The sequence below is a fragment of the Trichoderma reesei genome (assembly GCF_000167675.1).
Source record: "Trichoderma reesei QM6a unplaced genomic scaffold TRIREscaffold_9, whole genome shotgun sequence".
Lineage (NCBI taxonomy): Eukaryota > Fungi > Ascomycota > Sordariomycetes > Hypocreales > Hypocreaceae > Trichoderma > Trichoderma reesei.
Window position 1 is genome coordinate 590,590 of NW_006711156.1, and position 17,819 is coordinate 608,408.

The following is a 17,819-nucleotide window of genomic DNA, read 5'->3' on the forward strand; positions in this document are numbered from 1 at the left end:
ACCACCCAAGCAGAAGACGACAGATACATAAAGAGGAAGCAGCATGGCCGACAGAGGAGCGAAGCGAGCGAGCGCAGACTCGGACGAGCCGTCGAGCAAGAAGACCAAGATGGACGGAAAGCCCAATCCCTACCTCGCCCACATGTACGAGGAGGAGAACGGCTGGGGCTCGTCGGCCAGCGAGCCGTCGCCCAACTCGCCCTTGGCCGGCATGAAGCGTCGCCAGACCACTGCCCAGCAGGCCGCCAAGGCCGAAGACTCCGATTCGAATCCCTTCACGGGCCGTCCGCACTCGCAGAAGTACTTCCAGATCCTGCAGACGCGGCGAGAACTCCCCGTCCACAAGCAAAGGTTCGTGAATACCGCCGCCCCGTTGAAGAAGCGCCTTGGTCGAAAATTGAAAAGAGAAGATGAGAATTGCTGACATGGGACTGCGCGCTTCCACTCCAGGCAAGAGTTCCTCGACAAGTACCACTCGACCCAGATCCTCGTCTTCGTCGGTGAGACCGGTTCCGGAAAGACGACCCAGATCCCCCAGTACGTCGTGTACGACGAGCTGCCGCACCTCACGGGCAAGCTCATCGCCTGTACGCAGCCCCGTCGAGTCGCCGCCATGTCGGTAGCCCAGCGTGTGGCCGACGAGATGGACGTCAGCCTCGGCGAGGAAGTCGGTTACAGCATCCGTTTCGAAGACAGGACGTCGCCCAAGACCATGCTCAAGTACATGACGGACGGTATGCTCCTGCGCGAGGCCATGCACGACCACGAGATGTCGCGATACAGCTGCATCATTCTCGACGAAGCGCACGAGAGAACGCTCGCGACGGACATTCTCATGGCTCTCCTGAAGCAGATCGCCGAGAGGCGCCCCGATCTCAAGATCATCATCATGTCTGCCACGCTCGACGCCCAAAAGTTCCAAAAGTACTTCAACGACGCGCCCCTGCTGGCCGTCCCCGGACGAACGCACCCCGTCGAGATCTTCTACACCCCCGAGCCCGAGCGGGACTACGTCGAGGCCGCCATCCGGACGGTTCTCCAGATCCACGCCTCCGAACCCGAAGGCGACATCCTGCTCTTCCTCACCGGTGAAGACGAGATCGAAGACGCCTGCCGAAAGATCGGCCTTGAGGCCGAGGAGCTGATACGGGAGGTGGATGCCGGCCCCTTGGCCATCTACCCTCTGTACGGCACGCTGCCGCCTCACCAGCAGCAGCGCATCTTTGACAAGGCACCGCCTCCGCTCAGGAAGGGCGGAAAGCCCGGCCGGAAATGCATCGTCTCGACCAACATTGCCGAAACCAGTTTGACCATTGACGGTATCGTCTACGTCGTCGACCCCGGCTTCAGCAAGCAAAAGATCTACAACCCCAGGATCCGAGTCGAGTCTCTGCTTGTCTCGCCCATCTCAAAGGCGTCAGCGCAGCAGCGTGCCGGTCGTGCCGGTCGTACGAAGCCTGGTAAATGCTTTAGACTCTACACCGAGAAGGCGTTCAAGAAGGAGCTCATCGAGCAGACGTACCCCGAGATTCTGCGGTCCAACCTCGCCAACACGGTGCTGGAGCTGAAGAAGCTCGGCGTCGAGGACCTCGTCCACTTTGATCTCATGGACCCTCCTGCTCCGGAGACCATGATGCGTGCGCTGGAAGAGCTCAACTACCTTGCCTGCCTTGACGACGACGGCGAGCTGACTACGCTTGGCAGCCTGGCATCCGAGTTTCCCCTGGATCCCGCCCTGGCCGTCATGCTCATCTCCTCGCCCGAGTTCTACTGCTCGAACGAGATCCTCTCCATCACCTCTCTCCTGTCCGTCCCTCAGATCTTCGTGCGGCCCGCCAGCAGCCGTAAGCGAGCGGACGAGATGAAGGCCCTCTTCTCCCACCCCGACGGCGACCACTTGACCCTCCTCAACGCCTACCACGCCTTCAAGGGCCAGGACACGGCGGACCCCAACTCCGTGAAGCAGTGGTGCCACGAGCACTTCCTGTCCTACCGCCACCTCTCCAGCGCCGACAGCGTCCGCGCCCAGCTCAAGCGCATCATGGAGACGCACGGTCTGGAACTCGTCTCGACCCCCTTCGAGGACAAGAACTACTACACAAACATCCGCAGGGCCATGTTGGCCGGCTTCTTCATGCAGGTCGCCATGAAGGAGAGCTCCGGCAAAGTCTACCGCACTGTGAAGGACGAGCAGGCCGTCCTGATCCACCCGTCGACCGTGCTGCGCACCGACTTCGACTGGGTCATGTACAACGAGTTCGTTCTTACGTCTAAGCAGTACATCCGCACATGCACAGGCATCAGGCCCGAGTGGCTATTGGTAAGTTTTTTCTTTTGCTTGCGGCCCTGCATACACATGGGGGAAAGGAGAAATACCCCACCGTCTTGCGTCTTACATGTGCGTATACGAGCAGAGCTGACTCCGGGATACAGGAAATCGCTCCCGTGTACTATGACCTCGACACCTTCGAGGACGGAGAGATTAAGCGGTCATTGGCCCGAGCCGCAGAGAAGAAGAGGAGAAAGGAGGCCATGAAAAAGGGTGGTCGGTGAGAGAACGGGGCTGCACACTTGACGTTGATCAGACATGGTGCAGCTGCTCTCGCTTAGAGGCTCAAGTCCTTTCAGAGACTTGGCTCCCTCCTTGTTCGCGGCGTCGTTTGAGACTTTGGGCAAAGCCTTGGCTGCCTTGTTGTCTTTTCTGTTCCGGTTTTTCTTTTCTTGTCTTCTTGTCTCGCTTCCAGCTTGACCAAATTTAGAACGGTCCAGGCCTCTCTGCGTTTTTATCACGATCAATTGTTTTTCTGTTTTCCTTCCCTCTTCCTATTCACTGATGATCGTGGGGTCCGAAAATCTCAAAAGACCCCGCTCTTCGACTCAGACCTGCAGGAGGATGGACAATACTAATGCTATTGAGCAGCCATCAATCAAGCCTCCGTCACGACCTGGGAGGGTTCAGAGGGCAAACCGGGATTTCTGGACGTGTACTACGGAGTGGAGAGGGCACGGAAAATATAAAAAGGAACCTTTGTGCTGTAAGGGAGGCATCACACTAGCAGCCACCTTGCTTTTGTTGGGGGGGATGGGCGCTGGCTTCCGGCCAGTTAGATGTAGACAGACGCCGGCTTGCCTTGATTTCAGCATGTATTAAACAGGATTCGAGGCAGCTGCAATATAGATGGCAATCACTTTGGCGAGATGGCATAATCTCCTCTCTCACCTCGGCACCCCCCCTCCTCTCTCTCTTCGCTTGCTCGTATGTACTTCGACCCCTTTGTAGCTGGAAGGAAGCATGTCGGTGGAGGGCCTGCTCTTCGACAGGCGGTCACGGCAACAAACAATCCTCCAGACACGCCTTCTCTTCGGCGCCTATGCTTCATATACGAATCGGGCAAGCGATTGGCGTGCTGTTCATCAAATTGGCCGCAGTGTCTGGAGCATGGACAGAATGTGGCGCCCGGGGAAGCATCCGTCGAGTAGGACAGGCGACCACAGCTTGGCGATATGTCCTCCCCATGGTGCAGATACTCTCTTTTCGGAGGCCAACACTTAGTACTTGGGCCCCCTTCGACGCTGTGATCACGGTTCAACAGACCCTCGTTTAGTACACATCCCAGGACCCGAATTCCCGGTGAATGGTACGAACGGAGTGTCTTATATCCATCCCATATCAGCCTTGAGTAAATCTTCCCTAGCGACGGCAGTATCCGGTGGGCCGCCCAGACCGATTCGTGGCCGGCGGATTGTCACTTGTGCTTTAGTGATCGCACATGCAGAGCACCAGTGGCTTGTGCTGCCACCCTTTACACCTAGTACCGGGTTCTTGAGGTCACTTGTAGTAACATGTCAGGACAACCAACCAACTTTGCAAAAAGCTTACACGCCAGCTAATGTAGCCGTGCAGCCACTTTCGGTAGGGAAGCAGGAGATAAGATGAGCTGGTCTGGCCTCGTGGCGAGGATGGGCCCCCTCTTCTGCACGCTATACGCTGCAGGCAGGAGAATATTGGTCCGGGGAATAGAGGTCCCTTGATCCGACGCCGAGAGCAGGCCAGTCTGCGAGTAGTTGTGGCGTTAGCATGCATATGCATGTCTTGTGGAGGAGGTGTGGTTGTAACTGCTAGATGGAGTGGCATGTATGTCTTAGTTAACTCCAGCTGATGAGGACAAGGTGCGGCTGTCAAGAGCTGGAGAGGGGGTGCCCGCGATAAGCTGTTAGCGCTGCCATCATGGGACAACAAAGACAGATCCTCGGGCGATATCTGAATCTGAGGCTACGGGATACACGTATGCCCTCCACAGGCGTGTGTTCCCGAACGGCCATCTTGTGACAACAAGGCAGCGATGCAGCAGGCGAGTAGGACTGCTCCTCAGCCGGAAATGCATGGCCAAGCATCAGCACTCGGGAGTCTCCCATCGTAGTGACAGTGAAATGAAGCCGATTGCCGTGGAACATCATTCAGGCAAGCATCGTGACCTTGATTCCAGAAGAGAGAAGAGATATTCAGTCTCAACTGCTGGACTGTCTTCCGACAGTTTCCGCTTTGCAAAACACAATCTGATGCATGTGAGATATGCAATATGTTCTCTCGGCATAAAAAGACACTTGGTCTTCTGCCAGGTGCAGACGCCACGCCAGCAAAGCGAAATTGTTCGCGCGTCTGAGATGGCGCCTGACGCTTTAGCATGCGGCTGAAACGCCGTCGGAGTCGAGGTGGGAGAATTCCTGCATTGGGGCTGTTTTCTCAGGCTCTGAACATCCAGGCAGGCTCGGCGTGCGATATGTCGACATGAATCGGGCTCACTAATGAAGCCGGAGGCGATCAGTCCACCAAGTTGGCGGGAGTACTGTGTCGGGCATGCATGGCTTCGGGCAGGAAGCATTTGGAGGCCTTAGTAGCAGGTGAATAGCTGCTGAGTATCATGAGCCCCGGAAGCAAAGCCCCTTCACGTCATGTACTTTGTTTGAAACATCGAAAGGCTAGAAGTCGGCAATGAGTTCCGGAGCTGTTCTGAGGCCCGTCGATGCCATGGGCATGGAACAACGATGTCGAGTATTATGCAACAGTCCGGTTCCCCGCTGACTTCGGGGTGACAGCGTGCCAAGGTTATGACAGTTGAATAGAGCAGTGTTGAAACAGCCTCGGATGACGCAGAACCATGCCTCTTTCTCCACTGCGCTGAGCCCATGTCCCAGTGACTCCGTCATGGCACCACGAACTCCCTGTTACTGGTGTTCAGAAGCGACGGTCTGTCAAATTACAACGGTATTATTGACGGGCTAGGATTCCAGATTTAGCAGCACAGACATGCCGGGTCGATAGCCGTAATTCCATGACGGGGCGAACCGAGCCAAAGTCGAGCCGGGGGTGTAAAGTAGCAGACAACCAGAGCCAAGTCCAAACGCGCCGTGCCTTGGACAAGCATATCAAGGGGCATGCTCATCACAATCCATGACGTCCTTGCTTGCAGGCTCCTCATAGAGCCGTGCTATTCGACCGCAGGGGTTTTTGCCGTGTTGAAACCTCTTCTCCGTCTTGCTCATGTTGCATTTTTGATCCATGTTGCATTCCAGGCCTTCCGGAAGCATCTCCATGACTGCTTCAACCCAATCTACTGGCTTTCCTATTGAAGTCTCAGGAGACAATGATCAGTATGCGACTTGATGTTTGTTCAATAGTGTGAATCAAGCGCCGCGGCGTTGTCGCTGTCAGTGGCAGCTGAAAACACTTACCATTCACGCCCCCTGGAAGCTGCAGAGACATGATTTGAGATAACCCACAGCCAATAAGCGACTGCATTAAAAGCCATATAATGCATACTTGGCCAGAAAAACAAGAGTTTGCGAGCATCGCCTGCACTCTGCACCACAGAGACAACAGCGCTTCGGAAGCAAGTTTCGAATGCTCTCGTGTTCTCGTCGAACGCCCCTCGGCCGTGACCTCTGCGGTCCGTGACAAGTCTCTGTCTTGGAAGTCGCACACCCCCGGAGATATCGTTTAATTGGCCTTCTTGAGAAAAGCAAGGATCGTGGCCATTGAGAGGCAGGGGCTCTGGGCCGCTGGTGGTGGGTTTTGTGCCTTATTAGACAGAATCATCCATTCGCTGGGCAGTGAGGCCAATGGATGGCTATCAGCCACGCAAGACGTATCAAAAGCCACCTCGGAAAGACCAGTTTCCGGGCGCCTTGCAGTCCGTTGAGGCAAATGGATCATGAATCGAACGTCATGCATGCAGAAAGAAACCAGGTGGCGAGCTCTGCCATGCATTCTCGTAGCAGATCCAAGGAGCAGCTGGAAAGACTTGGTAGCCGTTGTCGCTCCTTCTCCAGTCTCCTACAGGGACACAAATCCGCGGTTCATGCTCGGGCCGTTTGTGTAAGGTACACACAGATAGTGCGACGTCCGACGGTTGCTGATCTTCAGCGAAAAGCCCAATATATACGCCGTCGCGCACGATTCGGCCGACAAAACGAGCCAAAACCCCCAACTATTAGCCGCCTAAGCACACGGGCCGGGCAGTCCCGTTCCCCATATGGTTATCCTTGTGCTAATTCATCGTTCTGTCTTAGCCAAGTGCTCAGGCTGTCAGTCTCTGCTTCGCCTTGGATCTCAAGCTCTGTCCCCGAAGTGGGCCGCCTTAGATTCTCTCGACAAGCGGCGTATAGTTGTCAGATACCTCCCGACCACTTCGAGCTCTGAGGCTGTAAGGGGTGCGCCATAAGCATCCTTAGCAAGCAATGTAAGGAGTCCGCACCACGTCGTCGTAAATGTACACATACGCAGCCGAATATCAGAGTGCGTAGGCTGATACGCAGGGCTCCCTCTAGCTGCTTTTCTGACGGCGAGTCACCCGGATGAGCTGTCGAACCCTGACGGCGCTCTCATGATGTTGAAGCAGAATGTTGGTGATAGCCGTAACTTTGGGCATGCCATCCCGTGTTGCAAGTGTCGACATGTATTTCATCTTTGCCTATGTTGATATAAGCCAGCGTTTACCTCCACAGTATCGTGTAATGTACCTGGTCGCCGGGCCCCAAGCCAGTCTCCGTGAGCACTTGTCGAACCGAGAGGCAAGGAAGAGAACCCTATGACAAGTATGCTCCCCGTAGGGCACAACATCTTGCTGCATCTTGAACGTCAACCCGGTTGTGCTAGGTAGTGGACAAACTCTGCTCTGCACAATCAAGTATGCAACAGGGATTGCTAGTGCGCTTCCACTTACATTCAAAGAGCGGCTGGGGAGTTGCTATCTAGGCAGACACCCCTGACCATGATAGAACATCCCCAGCCGCCACCACCTTGTCCTGACATGGAGGAGGGTCCTCTCGGGTAGTGCTAATGCACATTCAGCGTTGGTCCAAACACCCCCCAGAGTCCATGAACATGTACCTTCGAAGACACGGGGAAGCGAATAATAATCCAGGGTGAAAACGTTTTCGCAGTGAGACACCATGTACTCCGTACTCCGTGGATGTCCGCGTTTTGTACGGTGCCCGGGATGTGCTTGAAGCTCAGGTCTGAGAGACCGGCCATCCAAATATCGATATATAAGGCCGTCAAGAGACCTGTCTTCGCCTTGTTCAGAATCAGCACTTCCGGCATTCTCTTCAGCACTGCAAGATTTGATACCTCATACTCTCTGCAATCCCAGCAATCATCTGTCCGGCCGATCAGCCTTGACCTCTTCTTGTCATCCTTCACTCTCCCTTCAACATATACTCCATCTTATCGTCAAAATGAAGATGAGCGGCAGCGGAGGCTTCTACAAGTATCGCTGCAAGAACTTCTACTCGCACAACTGCCCTAACTGGGTCTGGGTGAACAACTCGCCATGTGCAACCTGCATCGTAAGTCACATCCACATATGAGTCTCCCATGCCAACGGTGTGTGTATGGGCCGGTCGAGTAGGCGCAGAATAACGAACCGCTTGTGGCTAACACAAGAGAAACCAGGCTGAAGGTCGAGATGCTGAAGAACAACAACTTCTTCCATCCGCCGTGATGTCTCACGGAATTGCCGCACCTCGTATCCAACAAGATATCCTACAACATGCTATCACGAACCTGATGGCGCCGAATGAGTCTGGAGAAAGCTGTCTCCCCGATGATGAGGCCAATGGCGTTGGAAGGGATAACCAACCGCCACAGGATATGACAATGACTTGCTCGTATCGAACTGTTGCTGGCTGGCAATAGGCGACCAAGTCGATCAATTCTGGTAAGAGACCACGGCATCCTGGCCCGCTTTTGTTTGATTCGAAGGGCTGACGATGGAGTAGGGGTTATTTAGACCAGTGTTCGGCAGCACAAACTGTTTGACGCTGCAACTGTGTAGGTAGGAGGCGTAGACATCAACCATCTCAGCTTCAAAGGCAGGGCACTTGCCCAGGCTTGTTGATGGGATGGGAAGTGTCTGCTCTCTCACACTCATTTGAAGGAAACGGTCAAGGAAATGGGCTAGGACATTCAATGGTTGAAGCGAAGAAAAAAAAAAAAAGAAAAAAACCGGCGTTGGTTCAAAAGAGAAGGAGGACCGGATTTGATCATGGAAAATTTGCACTACCCTGTTGCAGCAGTCCTTGGCTGCGCGGGATGGCCTGACGCAGATGAACTAACTGGCATCTGAACAGGTCGGCAAACAAGGGATTGGAAAATGGCAAGGAGTTGGGACTTTTTGCTGTCGGAGGGATTTGCGTACCGCTGGGAAACGCCGGAAAATCTTCAACCTCGGGGTGGAACAGGATGTGTTGCTTTGTCTTTCTTTCTTTCTTTCTTTCTTTTTTTCTGTCTCTTTGTCTGTCTGTCTGTCTGTCTGTCTGTCTCTCTCTCTCTCTCTCTCTCTCTCTTTGGGGCGCGGGATGATGAGGCTCTGCCTTGGTCTCTCGTTTATTGCAACCCCGGACTGTCGTTACAGGGCCTTAGGCCAGTGGTAGCAAAAAAAAACGCATGGCATATGATGCAATATAAACTTGGCGTCTCTTCTTCCCAATGGTTGGTAAAGAGCCAAGAGCCGCTCGTGTCCGAAGGCGTAGCTTGGTGAGATGCTCGTGAGGCTGCAGGCGACGCGAGACTCAAGCAGCATCGGCCCTTGATGCTGGCAAGCCCATGCTATCCGCCGCTCTAGCCTCGGCCACGCGGATCTTCCTAGAGACTGGTGCAAGAAACTGTGCGGTCCGTCTGCCGTTAGCTGCCTCGAGGCGTGCTGCGGTAGCGAGTCGGGTCCGTTGCCGTCGAATGCTTATTCTTCGGATGTAGCAGCAAGTGGCACATAGCCGCTGGAGTTTTGGTGAGGGTCAAGCTTCTGTCGTTCATGGGGTCGGGAGGTGGAAGAGACACGGACGCTTCCTTGGCCTCTACACCTGGTGGGGCGATGGAATTCTGTGCTTTCTTCGTCTTGGCCAGATGCAAGTCATGCCTGCCGTTCGCAGGGAAGCCCACTTGCCTTGCAATTGCCTCCCACTTGCCTTGACTTCCACTCGGCCGAAGCCATGGGGAAGCACGACCTTGACCTTGACCTTGCGTGGCGAGGTGATAAGGTGTGGTCGGGCACGGATACTCCGACCGTGCCTGCCAGGCCGCTGCGTGTACCCATGTAGCGACTACTCCATCCAGAGTATCTTGTCCAGAGGATTCAGCGTGTTTGAGTCAATTCCAGATGCCAGGCTCCCCAATGTTGTCACCCCAGCTCTAGCAATGAGTGCTGGCATCCCGCCATGCAGGTACCTATGGTGCTGGTCGTGGATACCTTACGACTGTCCAGGAGATGCCGGGGGTCACCCCCATGAGGACCAGGCAGGTACGAAGCAAGATTGCGCTAGCTGCACTTGACGTCTCATATCACATTTTATCTAAATGCCTTCTACCTTTCCCTCTTGAGCGACGATTGTCTGCAAGGTACCTTGGTATGCCAGGGAACCGACAAGTCCAACTGAAGCCAGTGATGCTGCTAATGCAAGATTTGTATGTATGTAACATCTCAGACTCCTACCGGGCTCATCTTCGTTCACACTGATTCCGACTACTACAGCAGCACCTGCGGAGAAAAGATAAGGTAGGGCTTCGCAATATTCGTACGACCAGGTCCTTGTACTAACGTAGTAGTAGGAAGACCTTGCGCACCACCTGCAAGTGGGAAGTACCTGGTCGCCCAGCGCGAAGACAACATGCCGCCGCTCCGTATCACGACCAGAGTTCAACAGCGCCGACTTCACTCTTGATGCCCTTCACCCGGCCCGGCCGGTGGCACGAATAGGCGGGCAGGCGAATCCCACCACGCTCAACAAGGGGCCCCGAATCGCTCTCGGTGGGCAGCATGGCAGCCCAACTCTCCGGATGAACCACTCAGACGAGCGGCGTGCCGACCTCTTGATTGCCCGGCCAGGGAAGTTCTCCGAAGCAACCAGGTCCGGGATGGTTGTTTCAAATTTCTGTTGCGACATCGACCAGGATTGACTCCCCCACTCGCCCACCTCCCTGCATGGCCATGCACCCCGGCTTCGAAGTGGCGAATGCCTTCTCTTCGCGATTCCCTCCTCTTTCACTTTATATCCAACTGAACCCTACTCTTTGTGGACCTGATCAACACGGCCGCAGCCGTTGGGGTAGTGCCACTCGGGAGTCGTCAGTCGAAGCTTCATAGATGGGGCCTCAACTTCCAATTTGGCGAATTCTCGGCGGATCAGTATTAAACCTCTTCTCTAGCCGGCTCCCCGTCTCCCCAAGCGTCCTTGATTTGCTTGCTCAAGACAGAAGGCTTCATGAAATTTCTCCTCCTGCATGCCATGGCATCTTACCCCTGTGTATGACATCGTCAACGTGCCGCGTTATTACTAGTATATCTGCCAGGGACTGGCGTCATCGGAGGGGAAGATGTCACCGACTTTAGCCGTGATGCTACCCACGCGTTTCAGGAAATTGATATGATATGTATGGACACGGGCATCGATAGAGTCAAGTGCAAAATTTCGGCCCAGAGGCCTCATCTATGACAAGTTCTTCTATGGGATGACCAGGCAGGGATGCTTCAACTTGGCTAAACGCCATCATCGCTTATACCGGCTGCAACACGAACTTAGGACCAACCTCTAGGCTTGGGTACTGGAGACGGTTCAGATACACATCTCCAGCACATTGAACTGGGCTCACATGGCTGGCGTCTTTCAACTAGGCTCACAAAATTGCCGTGCGCGAATCACTGCGCATGTCATCATGTCGATAACCTTGACCTGCAGAGCATGTTAGCGACGCATCTTTCAGTCACATAAGGAAGGGGGTTACTTATCCCCTCGCCGCCGGGGGGTTGTCCTCCAGCCATTTCTGGGAGAAGGACAACCAGGACTGCCCTCCAAATCCATGGCTTGTCCTTATGGTCCAATAGCCGTATCAAGTACGACGAGGGAAAAAACACGAACCAACGGATGACAGTCCGCGGATCTGACTCATAGACCAAGCCGGACATGGAACCGGACAAGTACTGAACTTTGACTCCAACTCGAGATGGGTCCCGGTTCCACGCCAACTTGACATCAAGTCGTTCCTGCAATGTCCCTAACGAGCCGATGTCCGAAGCCAATCCTGTAATAGACCCGCTGCTTTCTTCAAGATCATCGAGTCCAAAAGTCCGAGCAGCGTATCGCAGCCCAAGTCTTCTAGATGCGGCCCAAGAAGCCCCCTTCTGTTTGGTTCGCACTGCCAACTAGGACTTGTTTTTGTTTCCTCTCCAGAACTCGTAGGGTTAGGAGGGCCTTTACACGCGCACAAAACACATCCGCAAAAAACGCGTTGTCATCTCGGGTAGTCTCTCGACAAGATCCACCGAGGCAATCACTGGAGAATCCAGCAGGGAACTGGCGTCCTTACGATATCGAGGGACAGAGCCAACGACCGAAGGTTAATGCGCGTGGCCAGGCTAGATGCGAGTTCATCACACACCAAGGGCTGGGTGCTGTGGTGTGATCCAAGGAGCAAAGGGCTGACAAGCGGAGATCAAGACGTTGGTAGTCGTGTTGGCAGGCGCCCTGTTTGAACAAGGGGGCATATAGGAAGCATCCGAGAGCATTGCAGAGTGGCGTTGCGGCCCGTCAGAAACCGTTGCATTTCTGTGTGTTCCCAGATGGCCCTCGCGACACTGCTGTGAGGCAGGCTTCCGGCAAGGTGCCATACGGACATGATGAAACGCGATTTCTGACTGTTTGAGGCCCATTCTGTGCTCAAGCCTCATGCCACGGACCGTGCATCATGGCGATGAAGCCACCGATGCAGGTCCCAACAGACGGCGTCCCTTTTTCCGCCCATCAATGCCAACAGCATCTCAAGGACAGCCTATTTTCGGCCAGAGTGCCGGTTCCAGCGGAGAGAGCTGACGAGCGTCCTCGGACCAGAGGCTCTTACAATAACTCATGGCAATCTCCTCTCGCGCACCATTCGGTGACTGGATATCCTCCCTCCTAGTCCATCAACACTTGGCTTCATCTTGACCACGGTGCCCGCCTTTCAGCAGGACCAGCAGCGTCGAGTAGCACGATCGGCTGATTTAAAAAGGATTTTGGACGACTCAGCGCAGAACTGAACCAGATGTATGCTTAGGGTTAAGTTCCGAGACTCGTTCCCTCTGCTAGACTTGGCCATCCGGGTGCCAGACGGAGACTGGCCGCAATAGATCCAGCTGCAGCATTCAACGAGGTCCTGGAGCAGGCTCGGACGCGGCACATTGCGGCCGACCAAGCCTTGGAAGAGGGGTCTGCGATAGACATTCCTTGCGGAAAACGAGAGTCGGGAAACTGTAGGGGAGGCGACGTGCAGATGAGCGTTGCTTTCGAGGGCAACGAAGGGGGCTTGACCTTGAGTTACATGAAGAGATCTGGGGGGCGAGACGTACTATAAGGACGTATATTCAGACGACGACGACGTCTCAAGCAGCAAATCGAGGGATTGGCGTATCGGGAGCGGCTCTGGTGGTTCTTGGTGAGTGAGTAGGTAGGCAAGTAAACACAGGGAAACGCGTGGGGAAGCTATATCGAGGGGAGCTTGCGCACAGACCACAGCCACAAACGCGCCAGCACGTGACACATCCGCGGATCGCTGAGCCACCATTCACCAGCCACATCCCCCACAGCTGTCAGTGTTGGCTTGACATCAGTGCTTCGCACATCCCGGTAGTCTCCCAGCATTTCCATGTGATACCAAGGCAGCGCAACCTCCAAGTCCAAGGTCAACTTGCACCAAAGCGAGGTTTTGTATAGGAAACAAATTTCGGATGCTTTCTAGCTGCACTCACAGTGCCTTCTACTATGGCAGACTCTGCAAAGTCTCAACAATCCCAACCAAAGATCACACAGGATATCGTAGATGCCGCAAAAAAGGCCTTTGATCCGTCTGCTTCCCAAGAGAGCCGGCGAGATGGCTTGCGAGAATACAATGAGCTTATTGAGAGGTAGGCGAGGCTACATTAAACTAACTACCGCAGTATCTCCAAGTATGGACCCTGACACACATATCTAGAACGCAAACATGGATCTTGATACACGTTCTCAACGCCCTGATCAAGCCAAACGTGCTCCCGCCATGGTTAAGAGAACCCTTAATGAGGACTCTAACCCAGCTGCCGCTGCGGCCCGACGGGGTTCGAGCCACGATGGAGTTTGTGTTTGCGGTGCATCCGAGCAATACCGGGAAGCCCGCCGAGGACGCCGCCAGCGGAAAGCAAGGGGCTGCCATCACGCATGAGGCGGTCGCCGTTGCGACGAAGCTGCTCTCGTCTGTGCCGGCTACGATGGGTGCTCAGCAGTGGTTCGAGGGGATATCGGGCCAGTTGTTTGCTCTGTTCGATGGCGAGGCTGGACCGGATGTTGCGAAGACGGCGGCGCAGATTGTGGGGTTTGGGATCTTGGGGAAGAAGCAGTTTGGAGCGCCAGGTAAGACTGAATGTCTTTTTGCATGATAATGTCCATTCACTCGCATACTGATGAAAGGAAATAGGGGCGCCTGGATGGAATGCCTTTGTTCAGCCTCTGATAGAAGCCATCAACCCGTCGCTGAAAAGTTTCAAGAAGGATCCCTCTCTCGATTCAGATGACGTCGAGGAAGTCGTTGAGCTGGGACGGGAAAAGGTCCTCGTTGCTGCTTCCGACCTCGAGAGGGCGCTCAAACGACTAGAGCTGCTCATCATGTCCAACCCATCGCCTGGCCTTTGCAAACGAGTCTTGAAGCCTGTTCGCTTACAACTTTGGGCGCTTGCTTCTTGGATCAACCCGTCTCGAGAAACAGACAGTCGCTTCTGCAGGCCTGCGCGGATTCTGGTGCAGACACACTTTAGACTATTCGGCGACGTGGATAACATCACTCCATTTATACGCGATATCCAGTGCAAAGGCTCACTTAGTGGAGAGGAGGGCCTCAAATGGAAATATCGGCTCTCATCCAATGGCGGGATAGAATGCACTCAGCGTACCTTTTCCGAGCAGAGTCAAGAGATGGACCTAGACTGGGGAGAAATCGAGCACAAGTCGGCCACGCTGGTCGAGTTTATAAGTTCCGTGTGTGCCACAGAGGAAGTCTCTTCGGTCTTCTTATACCTCCTCCGACGATGGATTCAATCAGCCGGCAAACAGAGCGGTGGCTCAATCATACAGGTCGTCACTCAGGAGGAAGATGCGAGCTCTACTGTTCAGGACTTAGTCGACGTGACTCTACTTCAAAAATTCATGGACAAGGCCCCGGAAAAGCTGATCAGCCACTTTGATCAACTGCTCGAACTCATATCCCATGTGCTGCGAGCCGACAGCCAGGCGCCCCTCGGGGATGATATCATTGCAGTTGTACTCAGTTTACTAAACCTGGTAATTACAGCGCCAACGTTCCAGAAATCGGACATCAACCCAGCTGAGCTGGAAGTTGTGGAGGAGGCACTGGCGCGAATTGGTCGCGAAGATCGAGGCGAGGCATCTACCACTGCGAACAACCTGTCGATGCTTCTCAAGTACAGGGACGATGTGGAAAAGCCAGACGACAAGACAGCCGCTCCTACTGCGCGTCAGATTGAAGACCGCAGGACTTATAATCTGGCGATGAACTATATCACTGGAGATGGCAACCCGCCGCCGGTGGTTTCCGAGGGCCTTAACCTACTATCCAGCCTGATAGTGGCGGAAAGCCCAATATTGGACATTGCAGCTGTCACAGTGCTTATGTCGAATCTCCTGAAAGAGAACGAGGACTTTATCAACCTGCGAGTCATCAAGATATTCACGCTGTTGGCGAACAAGCACCCTAGGGCGACCATGCAGGAGCTTCTCGACAATTACTTGGATGCACAGGAACGGTTGAACACAGACACGCGTCTCCGATTCGGCGAGGCGATTCTCCAGGTCATCGAGAGATTAGGGGAGACCTTTACAGGAGAGGTCGCTCAGAACACGGGAGAAACTATGCTGTCGATTGCCAGCAGACGGGGTTACAGGCCAAAGACCATGGCCAAGCAGGCACGAGAGGAACGGCTGAATGAACTGAAGAGGAAAAAGGCAGAAGCAAGCGGTGAAGTAGACGACGACATTGACATGGAAGACGAGGAAGAAACTCCAGAGCAGGCGGCGAATAAGGAGATCTTGGCGCAAATTGTCCAGGGGTGGGAGAGCAAAAGGGGCAGTGAGGACGTTCGAATGCGGACCTCGGCTCTGTCCATCTTTGGAAACGCCATGGAGACGAACATTATCGGCATGGGGCCGACTTTGGTCTCAGCCGGCGTTGACCTCAGCATCAACGTCCTCGCCATGGAGCCGGAGCTGGAAAAGGGCATACTTCGGCGAGCGGCCATCCTCGTCATTCTCAGTTTCGTAAGAGCTTTGGACAAGGCCAAGGAGTCTGGCCAGAAGCTGGGGTTCGGGCTCACAGATCAGAGCCGTGAGGACATACAGAGAACTCTCGAGTACATTGCGGCAACCGATAACGACGGCCTGGTGCAGCAGCACGCACGCGACGTGGTGGAAAGCCTCGAGAATTGGGGCATGGCAAGTCTGTTGCCGAGCCAGGCGGAAGCAAGCGCCGTGCCTGGTTTGACAAGATTAGCGGGATTGCACGTCAACCCAGAGGGCACCCTCGTGGATGCTTCTGGACGACCACGGCCAAGGATAGAAGAAGTGGAATAATGGGATATGGAGGCGTAGAAGTCGTTGGCATCTCATGTCCTTGCTCAAGCCCCGCCAGAACAGATTAATAGAGTCGTAATTAAACGGCGTTGTCCGTAAATGGACGCATGAAGAGACCGATGTGCCTTAGAACCGCATACATCTGGGCAGACACGCGAGACGCTTGCCTGTGAAGAATGACACTCCGCTAAGGCGCAATCTCAGTGCAAACGGTGGCAGCTGTCCAGCCCAAGATGGCTCACCGGGTACCACAAGGAGTTCCTGTTCCCGAGGGGCATTTGGGTGCGCGCCTGGAGACTCGGTGGTGGAGTAACCGTCACACCGTGATTCGTACTCTTGCAGTCGTGGCCTACTCGAAGAACTCCTCACACCAGTGTCCCTGGCGTACGAACCAGGCACATCGGACCGTCACCTTTCCTACCAATCTGATAACAACACAGGAACAAACGAAAGCGAAGACAAGGGCTGGCGTGGCCAGATGCGAATACGTGTAAGCTCGTACGAGCAGATACTTCGTACTCCGTACCCAAGGAAGCCAAGGTACCTGGCCTGCAGGTCTGCGACGAAGCGAAGCAGGGAAACTTGCTCGCTGTGACGCAGGGGCCGCTTGCGTGTAGTATCTCAAACGTGTTCTGGAGAATAAGGTTGGCTGGCCCGTGCCTTGAGGAAACGTGAAGCGAGCGGTCGCAGGAACACTATTGGCAACAGTATTAGATACGGGGTGATACAGGAACGGTTCGGAGCTTGGCGAGGTTGACTGACACCGCGCCAGACTCAGCCCGGGTCAATAACTCGCAACTTTCGGCTTTGGCTGTTATCGGCGTAGCGGCATGACGAGTCGAGCGATTACTGACCCTGAAGGCGCGAGTTAAAACGAGTTGCCAGCAGCTGGCCGTTTCACAAAAAGGCACAGCGGCAGGGGGGCTCGTCTGCGGGGGCTGCTCTGTTCCCCCAATCCGACGGGGCGGACGTTGTTCTGGGAATGTGACGGTGAACATGGCCCACGACGACAGCAGGCAGAGGCCTAGCTGAATGGCGTCCTTGAGCGAATTAGTGAGATGCGATTACGCACGAGATGCTGCAGCGTCGAGGCGTTGGGTTGGGGAATGGCAATCAAACGAACTCGGACGAGCTGCTGCGTAATAGTACCTGCTTGGCAACAACCCGCACTAACAGCAGGCGGTTACACGGATCCAAGCGGTGGAAATGAACAAGAGCCAAGGCATAGAATGACTGCATGCTGCATTGCATGTTGGGCGGTGCAAATTAAGGGCCCTGCTGGTGTTTTGGTCGCCGCCCCGAAAGAGGTCGAGCCAATGGGAGGCGGCGGGCGAGATTGATTCGGTCGAGGGTTCGGGCGACGGACTTTGCCCTCATTTGGAGGGTCTGGCCAGGGAGGGCTGAAGGAATCCGTTGTGTGCGATAGTAGCATGTTGCCAGGGGTTTTGCATGCAGAAGCCGCCAGAAGAAGACGATGGTGTTGAAAGGGGGGGGGTTGAGTGAGGCAAGGCCCTGATGATTGTGGGATGCTCTGTGCCTGCCTCTTGAGCTGTGAAGATTACTCACCCCTTCACCGCCCACCACCCTTTGATTACTCAGGCAGGCAACTCAAAGGCAGAAAACCCGAGCATCGAAAATACCAAGCAAGGTCGAGAAGATTCCCATCAGCCGTTCTT

The 17,819-nt window shown here is 54.7% G+C and overlaps 3 protein-coding genes across 3 annotated transcripts; all 3 read left to right on the forward strand.

Moving 5' to 3' along the window:
• Positions 1–109: 109 nt before the first annotated feature.
• Positions 110–2,553, forward strand: TRIREDRAFT_107385 (uncharacterized protein; the record flags this gene model as incomplete). The annotated part of the gene is made up of 3 exons (XM_006965278.1): positions 110–351; positions 451–2,320; positions 2,434–2,553. The coding sequence occupies 3 exons, from the start codon at positions 110–112 to the stop codon at positions 2,551–2,553; spliced, it is 2,232 nt and encodes a 743-aa protein (XP_006965340.1).
• Positions 2,554–7,737: 5,184 nt separating this feature from the next.
• On the forward strand, positions 7,738–8,399 carry TRIREDRAFT_107386 (uncharacterized protein; the record flags this gene model as incomplete). The annotated part of the gene is made up of 2 exons (XM_006965279.1): positions 7,738–7,848; positions 8,337–8,399. 2 exons carry the CDS (start codon positions 7,738–7,740, stop codon positions 8,397–8,399), a joined length of 174 nt encoding a protein of 57 aa, XP_006965341.1.
• A 4,891-nt stretch (positions 8,400–13,290) lies between these two features.
• Positions 13,291–16,143, forward strand: TRIREDRAFT_61771 (uncharacterized protein; the record flags this gene model as incomplete). The annotated part of the gene is made up of 4 exons (XM_006965280.1): positions 13,291–13,433; positions 13,502–13,914; positions 13,979–14,328; positions 14,551–16,143. 4 exons carry the CDS (start codon positions 13,291–13,293, stop codon positions 16,141–16,143), a joined length of 2,499 nt encoding a protein of 832 aa, XP_006965342.1.
• Between the last annotated feature and the right edge of the window lie 1,676 nt (positions 16,144–17,819).